Source organism: Lampetra fluviatilis, chromosome 23 (genome assembly GCF_964198595.1).
Source record: "Lampetra fluviatilis chromosome 23, kcLamFluv1.1, whole genome shotgun sequence".
NCBI lineage: Eukaryota > Metazoa > Chordata > Hyperoartia > Petromyzontiformes > Petromyzontidae > Lampetra > Lampetra fluviatilis.
Window position 1 is genome coordinate 11,248,432 of NC_136297.1, and position 19,999 is coordinate 11,268,430.

The window sequence follows — 19,999 nt, forward strand, 5'->3', positions numbered from 1 at the left end:
TTAAATCCCACCAACCGCCTCTTATCCACCCAGCGGTACAGATGGGTGTGCAACCACAGTGAGGACGTGCCTGGTTTACAGGAGGTCGTGGGTTCGGTCCTGACCCTGACGCCTGCTGTATATTTGGAGTATGCGCGTCTCTCTCCCTATGGTCACGTGGATTTTTCTCCGGGCCCTCCGGTTTATCCCTCCAGATTTAGAATCAGCGTTGCGTTTAGAGTATTTGGCTGGAATACATTTCCACAAGGTAGGTCACTTCTGAAAAAGAGCTATACAGCTCAGTGGGCCTCACCTGCTGAAATAAAAAAAAAATTTTTGATAGTTTAGCAGAGGCCCCCTTCTGCTGTCAGTGGCATGAGCAAAGCCATTGCATGGCCGCGCCTTTTACTCCCACGGTACAGGGCTCGTGAAATGACCTTGAGCAGGCACGTCCATACGGTGGGGGGGGTGGAGGGAGGGGAAGCGGGGAGAGGGGCATGCGCATGCGAGTGTACGAACGGTCGCGCCACATCACCCGCGCACGAACGCACGGCGCGCCTACCAGACACGCGGCAGGGAAGCCGCCGCAGGGACTACGCTGACATTTCCACCCCCCCCCCACCCCCCGCAGTCGGATCTGCCCCCGAGACAGATTTCTAACCGAACAGCTGGCAACCTCCACGGCCTTGACACGACGAGACGCCGACCTTATAGTACAAGAGGTTGACGATTCATTAAATATTCATTCAATTAGGCAGAGGAGTGGGGGGGGGCAAAACAGGTACCCTTTACCACGAGGACTCCTAATGAATGGCAGCAGATTTACAGGCAGCTGTAACATGGGGGGGGAGGGGGCGGCAGGGGAATCATGGGAATAACTTTTTTTTTTAACCTGACCAAATAAACCGCACAAAAGCAAAACGTCCTTCGGCTGTGACCTGTTATACACGTTCAACTAAAATAAAAAATAAACAGATTAAACGCGGCCCTTTGGGGGGGAGGGGGGGGCGGGAGGGGCAAGCGTTGGTGGACGGACAACGACGTGACCTTCGCATGCGAGCGGACACAGCAGCAGCAGCAGCAGCAGCGCGGGTTGGGGGAGCAGGTGGCAAGGGGAGGACGCTTCGGGAAGAGAGGCCCACGTGAATTTGGGCCACTCCTCCGCCCTCTTCACCGCCACGTTACGGTTCAACCCCTGGCGGCCGGGAGGGCAGCGAACGGCCACTGTGAGCAGCAGCCGTAAAGTAAAAACTATTCTTTATTTTACCAGGTAAGGGCCCACTGAGCTATGTCGCTCTTTTTCAGAAGCGAGCTGCCCACAAGTGATAGCCCAACGACGTGGCTTATCACGTGGAAATTTATAGCAGCCAAATGCTCTCAACTCACGTCGATTCTAAATGTGGAGGGGAAAAACCGGAGGACCCGGAGAAGAATCCACACGACCACGGAGAGAGAGAGAGAGAGAGACATGCAACCTCCAAATATACAGGCATCATCAGTCAAGATCGAACCCATGACCTCCTGTATACCAGGCGAGGTAGTTAACATCTCGCCACCGTGGGTGCCACGGTGGCCAGTAGCAGCACGCCCTCCGTTCACTGAGCGGTACTTCTCTCGTCTGTACCCAGCGCGGTTCGCGCACCGCAGAACTCTCTCAGAGCCGAGCTGATTGGCCCCATTGTGAGAAGCAGACTCGAGCCATTTAGCCGAATGGAAGAAGTCATCAGTTAGTGGTTAGAGTGCTGTAATTAAAGCCGATAAGACCGTTTTAAAGGCAATCAACCCACCGCGTGTGATTTACGTTTAAAAATAATTTATATCTGGTGTCTCCCTCGTCGAAATCTACATAGTCGGGGCTGGGACCTTTGATCACCACAATCATCGTTATCAATCATCCTTCAATGCGGTGAAGTCGGGTCAAACAAACCCCCACCAGTGACAGCTAGCAGAGGCCTTCAACCAGGGGTGAACCGACACAGCACACTGCAAGTGATTATCTTTTAAATATAGCCTTAATTGAAGCAGTTGCGAGCTTGGCATGGGCATGTGCTGGCATAAAAGGGGCAACTATAAATATTGTTTTATTGTCTGTTTATTGACGAGTCTTCTATCCCAGGAAGCGTTAAGAGTGGCTGGCAAATATTTTTCCCCGACCCTATTTTGGCACACTCTCGCGAACAGCGCGGCACGGCACGGCAGCCACGAACATTTAGGGCCGATAAGCGGGCGACAATGCCGCTGTGAAGATGTCGCGGAAGCGTTTGCGGCAGTGAACGCTGTGATGAGACTGCAACTTACAGCTTGCGTAGGTAGAAACCTAGCAGCAGCAGCAGCAGCAGCCCCCTTCGCGCTGCCAATTATCTGACACTTTCGCTCGCTGCAACACGCGTGGGGCCCTGCCACAGCACGCGGCTTTGCACGCGAGGGGGGGGGGGAACTCACGCGTGCGTGAAAAATCACCGCCTGAAATATTTATGAATTCGTTTGTATCTAACGAGGACCGGGAATTACGACAGCCAAGCCCCGCTTGTTGGCTGGGCACCGGCGGCACAGCTCATCCCGGCACAAGCCAGCGCAACAAACGAGCCTCACGAGAAAGCGAGCTTTTAAGGAGTGGGTGGTGTCTGCCGCTGGAAGGATTGTCACCAAGTAAGTTGCGACTCAAAAGCCCCGGGGGGGGCTGGGGGGAAGGCAGGGGATGCTGTGGCAACCGAGCCTGCCGTGACGCCACCGCCGTGCGTGAGCGACGCAGTGAATGGCGGTAAAGATAGCGTTTAGAACGCTTCGCCAACCCACGCTGCAATCGCAGAAGCAGCGGGGAGCCACAGCCCCCGCGCGGTTTCAGAGGTGGGGGGGGGGGAACGGGAAAAACACCGGACGATGAAATGAACGAGACTGGAAGCTACAACAAGAACAAAAATGACACCTCGCTTCATGCACCATGTATGTATGCAGCAAACCGAACAACAGGGTAGCACGCACGTGGGTTAACGTGGCATCCAAAGTTGCACGGAGCACAATACAAAGTATAATGAAAATAATGACACAGACGCCACACGGTGGGAATGGTGTTTTATGAAAGATTAGTGGTGGTACAAATGGTCAGCAATGATCACCGGTTCCCAACCACCGTTCCCAACCTCCCGGGGCTTAAGAACGCTTTTTCTGTTTTTTTTCCGTCGCCTGTTTTGACGACGGCAATCGATGGCACTCTAAGCAAATAAATAAATAAAGCTGACAAAGCGTAGCGGAGTACCTTATCAAGAGCAGGATGCCGGCTTGGCATGCTTGCAGCTTCCGAAAATGGGATGTCGCTTTAAACAAGAAAGAGGCTGTCAATTTTGCCGTCGCAGCGTGGCACTTTTTCTTGCCCTACGCTCGTCAAAGTTTTTTTTTATCCTGGAACAGCTTGGGGCCGTCACAAGCACCCGAGCTCAACAGAACAACCACCGCCAAGGCGTTGGAGAACTTCAAGAATGCGTGACTTGTGAAACCTTGCGACGGCTAAAGTGATAACATCCTAGTTGGGAACCAATGATGCACAACAAGATGCGTTTGAAGCAAATAAAAGATGCGTAATACAAACAAAAAAATGACCGGGCGTAAAAGTGCCCAAAAAAAACGGGTACCAGTTAAAATATTTCACAAATGAATTTTAATTGGCCTGCGGCAACCACAAAAAATGTACGCATGCGTGCGTGCATGCAGGATTTTTACCCGGCAAGAGGTACATTTTAATGTGCCACGCGCACACCTTTTAAAATAAAACACCACCCTTGCATTTGGAAAGATTTGAGAAGATGAATCAATGCAAAGGGATTGAACAACAACAGCGTGGCATGGGATGAGGAATACAAAACTCGCGAGCAGCAGCAGAAACCACAGATGAGCTGAAACCTGAACGTTTTAGCCGAAGGCAGTTCAGCAAATTACGTTCGCATGGCGATGCTGGTAGAGGCGCCCGTGCAAACATTTGTTGATGTATTTCCACAATAAGCTGATATAATGATGTAAGCCAATGCACTATGGGGGGAGGGGGGGGGGGGTGTACTTTGTGTGTGACGAAGGCAATAGGCTAAAATAATAGAATATTATGTTTTGGCATAATGTAGAGATTTACTAGATACGGGCAGGAATTGTATCTTTGTGTTCATCAGTAATAAAAACAATCCATAAGCAATTTGCCAAAAAAGCAAGATCGCATTGGCTGCCCGTGGTGCGTTGCATCATTAAGCTTTGCAGCACAGAACGAATGTGTCATCAGTCAATTCCGAGCGAAATTCATTCGTTCTTTTGTGAAAATATCCGTTTCAAGAACCCAGTACACATCTGCAGCTCTCTGTACCCAGCACGCATGGGGACAATAAACACATGCATAGCTCCAAAATGAGAAAAAATAAATAAAAGCATTCTGTAGTGCTGCTGCCACCATGGCACTTACAAGAGGTGCTGAAGTAATCACACCTTTTACATTCGATAAAATATAATCGACCAACCACCCTTGTGTCCACACCCGAATTAGCTTCCTCGCAAAACTCATGCAATGGACCTGGCTTCTCTCTCGCCGCATTCCCAAAAAAAAAAGAGGGAGCGCAACCGCCGCGCGGGACTGAAGGGAGATGACGCGAGGAGACGCGCGGAGGGCAACGGTCCACCTTTAGGCTCTCAATGTCTGCCTGGTGTTTGCCGTGCAGCGCGCCAACGTCCGCCTCGGCGACGTCCCTGTCCGGCGTGACGCGGGACGCGGACAGCTGGAGCGCCTCGAACTGCGAGCGGATCGACCGCAGCGTGTCCCCGCCGCGGTAGGCGTCACTCACGTCCTCCTGGGCGCTCTCAAACGACTCGACCGTGTTCTCGCTCGCAGCCTTCTGCAGGTCCCGCTGATGATGCTGATGCTTCGGGTGCACGGTCGGCGACGCCTCCTCCTGCGAAGGCCTCCACAGATCCTTGGCCTTCGGTCGGAGCCGCTCCTGCAGCCCGGCGAGAGGCTCGCTGCGGTCCTCCTGCTGCAGGCTCTTCATCTTGAGCGTGAACTCCTCGCGAAGTTTGTCGAGCTCCTCGCTGTGCAGCCGCTCCATGCCTCGCCGGGACGCCTCCACGTTCTGCAACTGCTGGGTAAACTTCTCAGAGTGCTCCCGTTCCAGCTCCTCGATGCAGGCCGTCAGTTTTAATATCTGCTCTTCTTTCTCCGTCAGTTTGGTCTTGAGCAGTTCTTCGGCCTCCTCAAACTTTGCGGTCAGACCTTCGATCTTCTCCTCGTAAACGTCGGTCAGGTCGTAGAGCTGCTGCTTGAACCTCGCTGCCATCTCGGTTTTGTCCTTCGCCATGACCATCTTTTGTTTATTGGCAGCGCCTTCCGGCTCTTGGCCCGGCTCAGACTGTGAATCTTTCACCGCTCGAAGTTCCTCCAGCTCTTGTCGGAGCTTTGAAATTGTCAAAATGTGTTCCTCACACTCGACTCTCAGAGCCGACTCCGAGTCGGAAACGATCTGCTCCAGAGCAGGATCTGCCAACTCCACACTTGCACACTGTCCACCCTGCAGATTCTCTATCTGAGTTTGCGAATTGCCACCTGGCAGCTCGTTGCAATGTTCTCTCAATGGTTCCTTTGCATCGCCACATTTTTTGACCTTGCCCAGCTTCTCCGCTCCCTCGGCGTGCTCCACCCACTTCTCCAGAGCTTCGCGCACCTCCACCAGGGTGGAGATTTTGCAAGCCTCCATGACACGCTGGAGCATCTTCTTGTGGTTCTGCACACGCAGCAGAGCTACGCTCAGTTCGCTCTGCAGATCGCCAAACTTTTTGTCGACCGACTTCTGGACGCTCTGGAGGACGAGCGCGAGCTCGCCCCTCAGCAACGTACTGTCCACCAATGTGCTTATGAACTGAATGATTTCCGAGGGCTCGGAGCTGGACTCCTCCGTGGAGTCGGCCTGCAACTCCACCTTCAGCTGCTGCAACTCCGTCCAAAACTCCCCCTCCAGAAGAAGCTTCCTCGTCAACGAGTCGCCACCTTGGGACGCTTCCCCGACAATGACGGCGTGCTGCACGGACGCCAGCTTCTCGATTTCCACGTTGAGCTCGTCGACGCTCGCCAAGCTGTGCAGGTCGGTGTTGTGCAGGACACTTATGAGCCTGGCCATGATCAACGCTTCGGACACCAGCTTCCCCGCCAGCGCCTGGAGGTTTTCATCCTGGGGCAAAGTCTGGCAGCATCCCGACGACGACTCTTGACCCTCTCCTTCTGACCCACGGGCAGCTTCCTGCTTTTCTTGCACCAGTGACGTCTGCTCCAGGCTGTGAATCACATTCGCCAGAGCTCTTTCTACCTCCGAGAGCGACTGAATTTTGATCCCCTGCGACTCCGCCACTTGCTTATCTTTGAGGATTTTCTCAACTTTGCCCTTGCATGCTATTATTGTTTCTTGCACCTCTGCGATTTTTGCCTCCAACTTTTGCAGATGCTTGTCCGTTTCGTCAACCAACCTCCACCTCTGACTCTTCTCGATCTGCAGCTGTGCGGTGAGGGCTGTAAGTTCCTCCTCGCTGGCCTGCAGCTGCTCCTGGCTGGTCTTTTCGGCCTGAATCCTTTGGGCCAGCTGCTCCGATCGAGACTCCATCTCCCACGCCTTCTGCTCGACGAGCGAAGCCGTCACCGCCCTCAACTTCTCCTCCGTCGCCAGAAGCTTGGCCTCCAGGCTTTGAATCTTAAGCCCCGCCGAGCTGGAAGTCGAATCCAGGTCTACGGGCGGCTGCACTTTCTTGCCCGAGAACTCCTGCAAGGAGTCTTCGCTCGGCGGCAGCGGGAAGACTTGCTCGTCGACACTTTGGTTGCGCAGGGTTTCATTCCCGGAGCTGTTTGACGAGCCCGCACTTCTCTGCCCCCACAGGCTGCGTTTGGAACCAGCGCCCAGGGCTCCTGCCGACGGCACTTCGACATGCCTTGACATGGCCTGCTGCCTGCTCGACTCCTCTTTCAACGAAAACCCTTTGCTCACGGGAAAGCGATGAGCAGCCTCCGACTGTTGCACCGTTCTGAAGAATCCCCTCTTGAACTTCATCTGCTCCCATTCCTTGCACGAGTTGTTGTGAGCGGTTTCCAAGACGTCGTAGTCCTCCTGCAGTTTGGTGTGGTTCAGGGACAGCTGCTCGTAGCTTCGCTGCAGGGCTCCCAGCTCGGCCTGCAGACTCGAGACCTTGGCCTCTTCCTGCTGGAGCTGATCCACCAGGTCCGCCCGTCCCTTCTCGTCCTCCGAGTGCACCTTGTTTCCACTCATCCTTCGCAGCTCCTCCTGTCCAAATTGCAGCCTCTTTTCGGCTTCCGAGAGATTCCTCGCCACGGTGTTCAGCCGATCCAGTATGTCCGGCATGACCATCTCGAGCTGCTCCTCACATTCATTCTTAAAGCAGTTGATTTGGAAATCCGTCTCTTTCAGGATTGCTCTCACCCGTTCCATTTCTTGGGAAAGACTGTCGTAGAAGTCCTTAATCTCGTTTTTCTCTGTGCACTGCTGCTCAAGGTCGAGCTTAAGTGCCTCCATGTCCTGCGACAGCTCGCTGTACGACTCGCCAAGTTCCCTGTTTAAAATGCGCTGTGTGTGCAAATCGTCCTTGACAGAGTCCAGCTCTTTAAGTAAACGCTCGCAATCCTCTTTGCACTGACATTTGGAAGAACCGTTGGAATCGTGACCAGTGGGGTTAACATTGTCCGTAAAATCGTTGTGTTTGCTCCTGTACTCACGCAGATATTCAAGTTCTGCCTTAATCCTGGAGTTCTCCTTATTTGATTCTGACAACTGATTGAGGACCTCCTTTTCCCTTTGGTACAACTGCTGATTGTCTTCGTCAACAGTTTCCTTTGACCTCTGCAGACTTTCCAATGACACCTCGTCGTCCCTCATCTTCTGCTCCAGCTTCCTATTCTCCAGGACGGCCGCAACCTTCTCCTTTTCCAAACGGTCCACGCACGTTTCCAGCTTCTCCACGCGCTCCTCCCTTTCCTTCAGAGCGTCCTCCAGCTCCTGCAGCCTCCGGCGGATGCCCTGCGTCTTCGCCTCCTGCGTCTCCAGCAGCGCCCGCCGCCGGGCCTCGAAGTCCTCGCGGCTCTTCGCCAACTCCCGCTCGCTCGCCCGCAGCCTCTCGGTGGCTTCCTCGAGGCGCTCCCGTAAGCGCTGAACCACCTCCTGCTGGTTGCCCTGCATCTCCACTTGCCGCTCCAGCTCGCAGAGGGCCTGCGTCTTCTCCAGCAGGAGGCTCTTCGCCGCTTCCAACTTCGCCTCGCTCTCCCCAAGCCGCGCCGCGGCTTCGCTCGCGCCCGCCGCTAGCGCCGCCGCACCCTCGGCCGACCCGTTGGCCCTCTCCTCCTCGCGACCGAGCGGCGCCTCGCCGAGGCTCTGCTCGAGCGCCGCTCGCTCGGCCGAGAGCACCTCGACGCATTTGTGAAGCGAGGCGAGCTCGGCCTCCTGCCGCTGGATGAGCTCCCGAGAGGCGGTGTAGCTCTGGCGCAGCGTGCGCGACTGCAGCGTTACCAGCTCCAGCCGCTCCCGCTGGCGCTCCAGCTCAGCGCGGAGCTCCTTGTTGAGGCGGCGGAGTTGCTGCCTGACGCCCGAGCCGGCCCCGGCCAGCGCGCCGGACTTGGGAGAGCCACCACACACACCGTTAACGGACAGCCACATGCCAGGGATGGTTTAAAGCGACTCTGAATTTCAGGAGGAAGCCGTTGGCTCGTCACACCTCGGGAGCCTTAACAGCTCCGCACGCTCTCGGTACGGCATGTTTTTTTGCACGTAAACATTTGACGCTTTAAAGAAAAGTATAATCGTTAACGGTGGTAAACGAAGCTGTAATTCAGTATTTTTTTTCCTTCCTGGGGCAGTTTAAATCATCCCTGTAGCATGTGTCACCATACAGGACCACTTACTCACAAATTGAAATCAACCAGTGCCTGTTTTTACTGTCCATGAATTGGCGCTGTAGGCAAAAGGCTTTTAACGCATCATACTGCTCCACCCTGTCAACCAGACGCTGGCTTCCTCTAGCATGAGCACTATTTAAAATATCCCTTCCATCAGCACAGCAAACGTTTCCCCAATTTAACGTCACTCATGAACTAGTCACCCTAAACGCATCATCCTCTATCTCATCAGATCTCAGAAGATCAGCGTGACCGAGCCGGTGGGCTCTGGCGTGAGTGACCCCCAGTGCCGGACGGCCGTTTGTAGGTGTGGGGTAGCGAGGTGGCCAGGAGATGTCAGCGTCGAGTGCTTCGCTCTTTGTTTGCGAGGGGTTTTCTCCCATTTCTTGCCAAGTAAAGCCAAACACTCCGTAAACGGAATTGACAAAATATCCCAATGCACGACTCCCTCCTATATTTTTCCGGGTTAATAATTGGCAACATTATTACTGCTATTATTTAGCCCCACGTTCTAAAATGCAGAAAATATATTTCCGCGGTTAGACAGCGATTGCTTGCGTGGGCTTCTTCTAGCAGTGAACTGATGATGGCTGCTGATGATTTTGTATGTAACGGGGCAACTGTTTTATTTAAAAAATCCTTCTGTATGAGCACCCTATGGATATTGGTCCAGGATGTAAGCGCAGAGCGAGACACCTTAGTGATCAGTTGTGCAACTCGGTTGCATGCAACTGAATAATTTGGATGTCTCGGCAAACGATTGCGAGCAGTTGCGCAACCGGTTGCCAACACTAGAGAGAGCAACCCCCTTTAACATTCAAGCATCGAGCTGCTCAGAAATTTGCAGCGACGCATCCCGTCACGTGCTGCACATTTGCAAACTACGATTGGCTGTTACGATCCTGAGGTGGGTGGGAGGTGGTGTTAGCCATAAAAAGGACGAGGCTATGCCGTAAAAGGGGGCGTTGGCCAGACACGCTTTTAGCCAGATGCACGCTTGTTGTTACGTAACTCCCTCGCTCAAGATATAGTTGCGCAAGATATGGTTACTCAGGTATAAACCGGGCCCCGAGGCTGCCACTAAGGTCAAAGCAAGGTTTGGGGTGGCATGGCGTTTACTGTAATGCGTAGCGATGTGAACAACATTAGCATTTGGCTGCCGACCGAACCGATTACACGTCGCTTCGTGTACTCTTGTTTAAAATACCGGTGCCAAGTCGGGAGGCTTTACTTTGTGCAGGGAACAATGCATTTAAACTGGACTCTTTCCATGTTATAAACTGAGGGCGATTACCTTTAGAGACTGAACAAACAGAAAACTCAAAAACAAAACACAAAAGCAAGCTGGGGGTTGCGTGGTGGCACCAAGCGTGAGAGATGTTGTTCAGAAAACACTGATGATGGCGAAACATTACGATAACACCACGGACACCCAAAACAAAACAAAAACATGCACCCCCCACGGGGCAAGCTGCAACGCACGCAAGGGCAACACAAAATCTCGACACACTTACACGGTTTCACGGGCACCACCACTTTCACAACGCGTGCCACTTTTCAATCGCACTCCTCGTGTCTCCCGGTCAACTTAATATTCCCACCACCGCTCGCGCAGAGAGCGGCGCGCACACGACACTCATCGAATAATTCACGAATACGACACGGGGGGAGGGCGGCGTTTACTTAAGAGTGCCTCTGCAACCTTGCTCATGGGAAGTAAAAGGACCGGTGGCTCAGTGGCTGAGTTTCAGTGGCTCACAGTTGGAAGGTTGCGAGCTAAAATCCTGGTTGGAGTGTCGACTCAGCCCCTCGTCTCTGCTTCCGAGGTCAACAACAATAATTACCGCCGGCTTCCAGGGGAAGCCAATAACGGTTGTCTTATCGATAGACTCACCCCAGCCATAGAAATGTGGAATCGCCACCACTGCCTCAGGGCTGTAAACAAGGAAACGAGCACCGCCTCAATGCTCGTCTAAGACAAGGTATCGCTTATTGTGACTTTGAACGTTGCCATGAAGGCTTTCGAAGGTAATCTATTATTAGCCACATTGGAAGGCATCCATTTCCATTCTGTTGTTGTTTATGCCGCACAAACAACAGAGGGTTTAAGCGTGGTCCCAGCTGTGGCGTGATGACCGTGTAAAAGAGAAAGCAAGCTTTATACACATGCAGCAAAACCAAGGAATGTACGCATTCATTTATTTGGCAAAGCACAAGCAAAGCAGAAGGGGGGCAGAGTAGGTAGGGGGGGGGTAGAGGGAAATGGAACATCTGCAGAGGAGACATATACACAATGTTGGAGGTTTCTCAATAGAAGGTTCGGCGGGAATGAAAGCGACCGTGCCTTGGAATAACGCAAATAAAGAACGCGCACAATAAACAACAATGACATGCACCACCCAGGTTTTGACTCTCAGCTTCCAAACGCTGTTGCAGAACAATTTAAATATTTGGGAGCATTTCGGCGTCAATGGCCCGAACGCTGTGAACCATTACTTCCCGGTCTGTCTGTCATCAGCAACGTGCACTTGAAGACATCCGTGAATAACGTCGTTATAACGAACACGGAGCGCACTGGTGTACACGTCATCAGACCACGGGTTAATTATATATAATCCCAATAAGAGTCACGATTGCAAAATGAAATTTCAATTACATTACATTATTTATAATAATAACAATCATTTAAAAAGCCTCAATCCACTGCTGGATGAAGGCCATCCCACACAGTCTCAGTCATGGAGAATGTTTTTTTATTATACTTCAAAGAGGAAGTGTATGTACGTTTAACTTCTTTCGTACCGTACGTAGCCAATCGTGCTCATGGAAGGTGGCGGGGGAAGGACAACAAACTCAACACAAAAAAGCAGTTCTAAAGAAATGAGTTTGTCAATCGAGATGATGATTTTTAAAAGTGCACAGCTCCAGTGGCTTCCTAATATCGGACGGGAGAGCGCGTTCCAGACGGCCGCAGAAGCGCATCTGAAAGCGCCGCGCGATGCAGTGGCCAGGCCCGAGATCACTCGCCAATGATGACAGCACAAGCAGGGAACCGAACCCCAAGTCAATGATGTCAGCGAGCATCGCCATACCACTCCACCCCGATCACGAATCACGTGATCTTTGTGAATTCATTTTAAAAATTACAACTGCATTTGTGTAATTAATCATTGTAAAACACAATGGGGTTGTAAGTGCAATTTTGGCGGACAATGCTGCTGTAATTGTAATTACAATTGAACGTGGGTCTGCGTAAAATCGTTTAGAATTACAACGACGCAGTCGTTACTCTGCAAGCACAGCAACGGAAGCACCAATTGACACCTGGGCATGGTGAAGTCTAGTTGAGCGATATTTGTCACGTATTCTTTAAAAAAAAAACACAACCCCATTCCTCTCCTCTGATAACTTCTGAGCACAGCAAAGTTGCAGAAGGCACGATTTCTAATGACCATCTCCAAAAGTCTTTCACGTAGAAAAAAGGCACCACTATCCTGGTTAATAAATACTTGATAATGAGTCTATTTGTGTCCTTCCGGATATGCTCGGTCACTAATTAATTCTTAAGTTGCACAGATATCCCTTATAATGTGAGCCTCGTGTTCCCTTGGGTAGAAAGTACCACATCTTAATGAATCCGCTCGAGTCTGCTGCCACAAATTGGCCTATTTTTGGCGAGCACCTCTCGTGGGGATGATGACGAATCCAACGACCGGAAGCTAAAATACGAAATTGCGCTCCTTAAAAATAGCCACGCGCAGTCACGTTGCACCGCGTCTCCACGGCGGAATAATTAACGTCGTGGCCTCTCGTCTCGTGAAATGATGGATCGTTGTGCGGCGTGCGCTGGTGCCGCGGGGGAACCAGCCAGGGGGGGGGGGCCAGGATGGCAGCCACGTTTTGGAAGGTGTCCTATTAGCACCATGCGTACTGTGTGAACGTGTGTGTGTGCGCTGACTAAATATGTGCGTGTGCTTAATGTGTGTTGACTGCTTGTCACGCTCACTATGTGAATGTGTGTGTGTGTGCTAAATGTGTGCGAGGGGAGCGACGCTCACAACAACGAGTGGAGCGCTGGGCGGCTAAAACACAGCAAGTTGGCACAGTAAGGGGCACAAGTGGTGCAATCGGCCAGCCATCTCAGTCAGTAAACTCGCAGCACCTGGGTGTGTCAAATGACCTCCTGCCAACGAGCGTTTGACACTTCACGTGGCCTTAAAGCGCACATAGCCTGGCACAAGCGCCGTGGTGACGTCACCGCCACTTAGTGGTGAATGTGCTGATGGTGTTAATGTGTTTGCTTGTGTGCTGACTGTTTGAAGATTTGTGTTTGTTGGCTGCATGAATGTCTGCCTGCATGCTCTGTAAATGTGAATGTGTGCTGATGTGGGGAGCAGCGGTTAGCGCACTGCGCTATCAACCCCAGCGACCCAAATTCAATTCCCGCTCACGGTCAACACCAGTGATGATTATCTAAGTCCTGGGGCCTTCCTTAGGTCGACTCAACCTCAAATGAGTACCTTGTGCGGTGTGGAGTAAACATCAGAACTGTGGAGACAAAACGCAGCCGAGCGTGGTGCTGGCCACCCACCCCCTCGTGTGCCGTGCCGGCCTTCATAGGTGCTACTCGCTAACAGCACTTGCCCCGACAATCTGTTTCGGGCTACACGGGGATCTTTGTTTTTTTTAACTGTGTAGACATGTGCGTGCGTGCGCGCTGATCAGGGGCCCAGCATTGTTTATTACCGGCTGTCTCTTAAACACAGGATAGGGGGGGGAGCGGGAGTAGGGTTGGGGGGTATGGAAGGGGTGGGTGGGGGGGGGTCTCACCTGCGAGACGTAGCCGAGGCGCGTGCTCTGCTCGCGCTGCAGCGCCTCCGTCAGCTGGCTGTGCAGGCTGCTGTTCCGCTCCTGCAGCGACGTCAACTCCTGCTGCGTCTGCTGCAGCTGCAGCTTGAGCGCCTCAATCTGTTGCACGCGTGCGGTGCAGTCGCAGGGGTCAGCGATCGGCGCGAGGTCATCGTCATCGTCAACATCGTCGTCGTCATCATCATCGACATCATCATCAACAGCAAAGTGTGTAGCTCCAGCACACGACATGAACCACTGACTGCAAGACATCGGATAACAAAAAGGAATGGACCACTGGTGTTACACAGTTCAAATTCCACAGCATGCAACTAAATCATCTTCAGCAGTGTTCAAGCAACTGCTGGATGAAAACCCCAATGCCCGCTCGCAGGCCATGTTCCCAGTTACCAAGTCACCTTGTGCCGCACAGAGACAGCTGCCACTGGGGGGTGCCCTTCCTCCTGCTCGGGATGAGACTGTGATGCCAGGGGGCCCGAGGAGTCGCCGAGGCATTTAAACGCCACGCAAAAGCAAATTTCACCATTTTTATTGTTATCGTCGTCGTGTTTATTCTAAACGCCCAGCGGACCGCTGGAGCGTCCCCCCCCTCCCACCTCCAGCGACTCGGGGGAACAGAGACGCGACCCCGAGGGGGGGGGGGCCCAGAAGTGGGCAGGGCGAGAGAGAGAGAGAGACTAAGGCCGCACCTCCTTCTCCAGGAGCTCCACCAGGCCGTCGGTGGGTGGGCGCTGGGCCGTGGGCGTCAGGTGGCTGTGGATGGCCACCTGCTTGCTCTCCCTCAGCGGGGTTTGCTCCACCTGCTGCCACCTGTAAGGACAACGGCGGCGCCCTGGCGCTCAGCGACCTCGTCGGTAACAAAAAAAAGTGGTCGCACGTTGTTAGCAACGCGTCGTCTGCGGTGAGCGGCGTGCGTCCCGCGATGTCGCTGCCAACCCCCGAGCTATAGATGCTCTGATACGTGCGTCGTCTTTGCACCGATCGTCTTTTGGCGTTCTCTGGTCTGACACTGGTGAGAATAGGCCATGAAGAAGGCCGTCTCCGGTGTAGGGCAATCAGTTTAGAAGACAATGCCGTATATTATCAGAGTGTGTTTGTTTGCATGTTCACCACAAGTAGGTGTGGCTGATGCAGACTTGATTCCTTTCAAAGGGTATCTATTTGGTGTTTGAACATCTTCACACCTGTTGTATTGCCAGGAAGGGTAAAACCTAATCTTAGTTGATACTGGCAAAAAGGTCCCATGATAAGTGTTAGTGGTATTGGGGAGCGGTAGTGTAGCGGTTCGTGCGCTGCACCAGCAACCAGTGGCGATTGTCTGAACCGGTCCTGGGCCTCCTCTAGGTCGACTCAACCTCCAATGAGTAGCTGGTGCGATGTGTAGTAAACATCGCCACTGGGGAGATAAAGGCGGCTGGGTGCTGTGCTGGCCACCCACCCCCTTGTGTGCCATGCCGGCCTTCACAGTTGCTATTCGCTAACAGCACTTACCCCAAGTCTGTTACAGGCCGTATGTTGTATTAGTAGTGAGTGGCAAGCGTTATTAATGTGTTAATAATGAGCAGTATGTGTTAGTAGTGAGCGGCAAGTCTAAGTAATGTGCCAGTAATGAGAGGCCAATATTGCGTCAGTAATGAGCAGCAATATAGAGCCAGTGTCCTAGGTAATTGAATTATTCATCCTGTGCTACGATTCAATCAACTGTCAACATCTATTCTATCCTTTATTTCCCCCCACGCTCCCACCGTCTCATCTTTACTGTCCATCGCGTTTGGCTTGCCCTGCCCCCTATTCCGTCCATTAGCTCGGAGATACAAATTTGCGTATCGTTAGCGAGCGTAGTTCGTAAAATAACGAATTATTTTACGGCACACGAGGATGCAATGTATCTCTACTCCTAAGAATCGACTGTCATCAATGAATCAATACACGCCTATGGATTCGGGTTCTCTTGGGGGGCGAGAGGTTCATGTTATTTGTGTTAATTATAAATATATTTTGGGGAGGGCAGTGGGGAGGGGAGGGTGTGGGACACACGAGCCGTGCAACGCCCATCGTTGCCAGGGGGGAGTACGCGACGCAAGGCGCTCCGAGTTGCTGCCTCACACGTAGGGCCCCTAGCTCGCGACGCCACTCCTCATCCGCACACCTCTGCTCGATCTCGTCCTGCATGTCGTCGTGCGCCGGCGACAGCGGCTGCTGCGCCGGCGGCGGCGCAGGCGGGGTCACCGGGGGCCTCAGGCCCCTGTCCTCCACGTCCATCGCCCCGTCCTCCACCTCCGTGGAGCTGTAGCGCTTGCGCCGCTCCTCCCAGCGCCGCGCGCGGTCCCGCTCGGGTTCGACGGCACCGTCGCGCTGCGTCTCGTCCGGTACGAAGCCGCAGCGGCCGCCCCCACGGTCGCCGTCGCCGCCGCCGCCGCCACCGCCGCCCCCGTCGGGGGCATCGCGGGCGCGGCCGGCCAGCGCCTGCTGCTGGTGGATGGGTCGGAACTCGGCCCAGTCAAAGGTCTTGGAGCGGCCCTCGCGACGGCGGTCGCGCGCGCGGCTCTTTCGCGACGACTGCAGCTGCTGCTCGCCGTCGGCGCCCGAGTACGAGGAGTCGGGCGCCAGCAGGGACGCGTCCGTGCCCCTCGTGTCCAGCTTGGGAACCGTGTCCGGAAGGGCGCTCGCGTGCGCCTTCTCCTCCGGGAAGCTAGCAGGGCAGGCCAGGAGCGACCGTTTGCGTTACTTTTGCACGCACAGCCGATTACACACTGCAGTGTGGATCTATAACAGCTGCCGTGGTGTAACTGCACATACCCACACGGACACGGCCGCATACCCGGTGGATCCAACGAAATGTGGTCCCCCCCTTGCGCAACCCCCTTTACAAGAGCGAATAAACTAATAAGTTCCAACGCTGCCCCGCCAGGGCCCACACACTGCCGCCCCCACCTTGTGACGTCCGGGGCGGTAGAGGGCCGCACGTTCTTCATGATGGCCTGGATCCAGTTCCTGCGGATCCCGGTCGTCATCGCCGACAGCGTGAACGACCCCTCCTTGGTCTGCGTCACAAGCGTCACAACGAGCCGTCACGTCACACCGCTGCCACCGCTGCCACCGCCTCCTGACACATTCCTGAGCCAAAGGATAGCTGCTCTGTTGTCAAGCACCGACTTCACACTGAGATGAATTTGCATTGCTTACGAATGATAATATACAACAAACTAACTTTTCTCGTCAGGGAGCATAAACCATTACACAAACTCCGGTCATCCTCGCAGCAGCGGCTTTTGGCTAACCATCGAACAAAGACGGTCACCGCATCGCATGGCGCTTTCAGATGCGCTTCTGCGCTCGACTGGAATGCTCTTCCTTCCGATATTAGGAAGTCACTGGAAGTTAGCACTTTTAAATCTACTTTGAAAACCCATTTCTTGAGGAATGCTTTTTTCCTTTAGTTTCTTGTCCTTCCCCCGCACCTCCGATTAAGCACGGATGGCTACGTACGGTGCGGAAGAAGCTCAACACGCATCCACACATTACAGAGTATACAGCGACGGCAGAATTTGTCGAGCGCGGGCCCCACATTGGGACACACGCGCGTGGGAAGGCTTTGCGGAACGCGACGCGCACGTTTTGCGGAGCTGACGTTGCGATCGTGAGCGCGACGTCACATTTCAGGCAGCGCGGCCATGGCCGACAGCCCGCTCTGATTCGTCACCGAAAGGTTCCGCTTGCTGACCGGTTAAAAACCAAGCGGTGCGTCGGCTTCTGGACACCTTAGGTTGAACACCCCCCTGCTACAGGACATCGGTGAGGAAGATCTTCAATAGCTCATCGGTATTTCTCCAGGATAAATAAAGATTCTGATTCTGAGAAGCACAGGGTATTTCCTGACCACCATGTGTCGTTTACATCGCTGTCTCACGAACAAATACATAAATAAAGGCACATATTAGTTATAACACATTTTGGGTGAGATCACGTCAATTGCGTCGTAAACCCACCTCTCCACCCGACACAGCCAGTTAGTAAGGTTTGTCACGTGGGAAACTTTACAATGAGTAATGCTCTGGGTCGAGGTGGGTTTATGACACATTTAAATGTACGCGATCTAATCCAAAAACTTTATTAGGAATAAATATTGCTCGCAAAAGCCTATGAGGTTACACAAAAAAAAACTGTTACACACCACCGATGATTCTGTGCATGAACGGGCAGACAATTACATACCTGTATTTGGAAGCCGTAATTTCTCTGTGCCTGCACCTCCGTGACATCATAGCATGTGGACAGGTCGATTTCTCCATCCAGGTCTGAAGCCTGAACAACAAACAACAGCAGCAGCCAACATCAAGACCCAGTCAACGCACGCAGGCAGCAGGGCAAGAGTCGGAAGAGGGCTACTGTTCAGACATAATTGGAAATGACAGCGACACCCCACACACGTAAACATATAACCCACATAGCAAATAGCTCTAATCAGGCAGACAGCTGCCTAATGACATCACTGCAGGGACTCTTTATTAAAGGACACCACAGTGACTTTACTTGAGCGACCCTGACCGTGGCATTTAAATGTTTTTTTGTTCATGAACAAAACTTAAAACTCATGTTCAATAGCCCAGGACACATAGCCTAGAGGTACATATCTACAAAAACAAGAACGACAATGTTGGGGCAGTACCTCCTCTGCAATGGAGTCCTTGTAGTATCTCAGTCCATGGTCAGTAAGCACGAACCAATGTTTCTTCCACTGTGCAGACAACCACCCATTCATTCCCTCTGTCAGTGCAATCACGTACGTATTCACTCATTCATCCATTGTTCACTCTACAAGCGGCAGTGGCCCCAACCTCTACAAGAATGCAGAGTGAGACCCGTGCGGGGTAGTGGTGGTATTTTCCTTTAGATGAAACAGACCAATTAAATGGAGCATCCTTTCCATTGGTGCACACTTTGAGTAGCCAGCTCAACACGCAGTGCTTACACGCAATATTTAAAAAGATGTGAATTTTGGGCTGCTGGAACAACAACGTGACTGCATTGCCATGAATGTGCCCGGTCTCATCAGATCCAGGGAGCAAACAAAGCAGGGGTTGTTGAAATATAAACAATAATGATGAGAATAACAATATTTTAAAAAATACAAATGCTTTGGCAATAAATAACAAGACAAAACTGGGCCAGATGGAAGTTTGCCATTTGAACACCAACATTTCCATAGGTTCTCACATTTTACACAAACATCACGACCGCCACAATTAAAGACCAAATGTATACGTGGTTAAAATGTGCCCGAACACAAGTACCACGAACAACAAAAACATTACAACCGGAGTATCATTTCTTTGAACACCTCAAACATCAACAGTCAGGCAACCAAGAGCCCCAAAATATCGTAGAACATCTTACACGGTTATGTTTTTACCAAAAGTACAAAGGGGTCATTCAGGACGACGCGTTCATTTCTTACGCGCAGACGGAGCACGGATCCATAAGCAAGAACCAATAAAGGAGGAAACCTTACTGCTGACGGGGGGGCGGGGAGGGTGGGAGGGCGGGGGGGGGGGGGCGGGGGCTCCGGCCGTGCGCTGGGGGCGTAAAGAGTGTGGGCAACTCTGGGGGGCTCGGGGGGAGTGCATTCGTCACTGTCAAGCGCGCCGTCACGGAATGCCAATGAGCGCCCCTGTTCCACGGGCATTAATCTTTAAATTATTCACTCGGCGGAATAGGATTTTGGGAGAGAACGTGTTTCGCTTCCCCCCCCCCGCCCCCGACCCCGGACGGCAATCACGTGACACTTCATCCTTTAAAGATGACAAGGAAGCAAATGTATTAATAAACCACGTTATTCGTGTGAAATTATATTACACATTTATTTATTATTTTGAAAGCCAGCTCCGAAACATTTTCAAATGCGCGCCACGGCAGCGGCGGCGAGCCCGAGCGAGATTTGATATGGAGAGCTCAATGCCAAACACTTTCCCAACGATGACGCCAACGCCACACGTTTTACTATTCCACAGCAGCACACGCGCGCGCGCGCGCGTGTGTGTGCGTGGGTGGGTGGAGAGCGACACTTTACGTGGCCTTAACGTTCACATAGCCTGGCACAAGCGCCGTGGTGACGTCACCGCCACTTATTGGCGAATGACGGTTGGGGAGCGGTAGTGTCCTGCACGATGAACACGGCGTTCGATTCAGGCTCACGACCAACAGCAGTAACAATTACCTAAACCAGTCCCGGGCCTC

The 19,999-nt window shown here is 52.8% G+C and overlaps 1 protein-coding gene across 2 annotated transcripts in view; it reads right to left on the reverse strand.

The window, feature by feature from the left end:
* LOC144940792 (uncharacterized) overlaps positions 1-19,999 on the reverse strand; it is a 158,406-nt gene that overhangs the window by 17,125 nt on the left and 121,282 nt on the right. For both annotated transcript variants that reach the window (XM_078867200.1, XM_078867199.1), the window contains exons 11-17: positions 18,432-18,500; positions 17,978-18,067; positions 16,697-16,806; positions 15,912-16,454; positions 14,452-14,572; positions 13,724-13,861; positions 4,635-8,612 (exon numbers count right to left, since the gene is read on the reverse strand). In XM_078867200.1, coding sequence (XP_078723326.1) covers positions 4,635-8,612; positions 13,724-13,861; positions 14,452-14,572; positions 15,912-16,454; positions 16,697-16,806; positions 17,978-18,067; positions 18,432-18,500 — 5,049 coding nt within the window. The remainder of the gene's footprint in view (positions 1-4,634; positions 8,613-13,723; positions 13,862-14,451; positions 14,573-15,911; positions 16,455-16,696; positions 16,807-17,977; positions 18,068-18,431; positions 18,501-19,999) is intronic.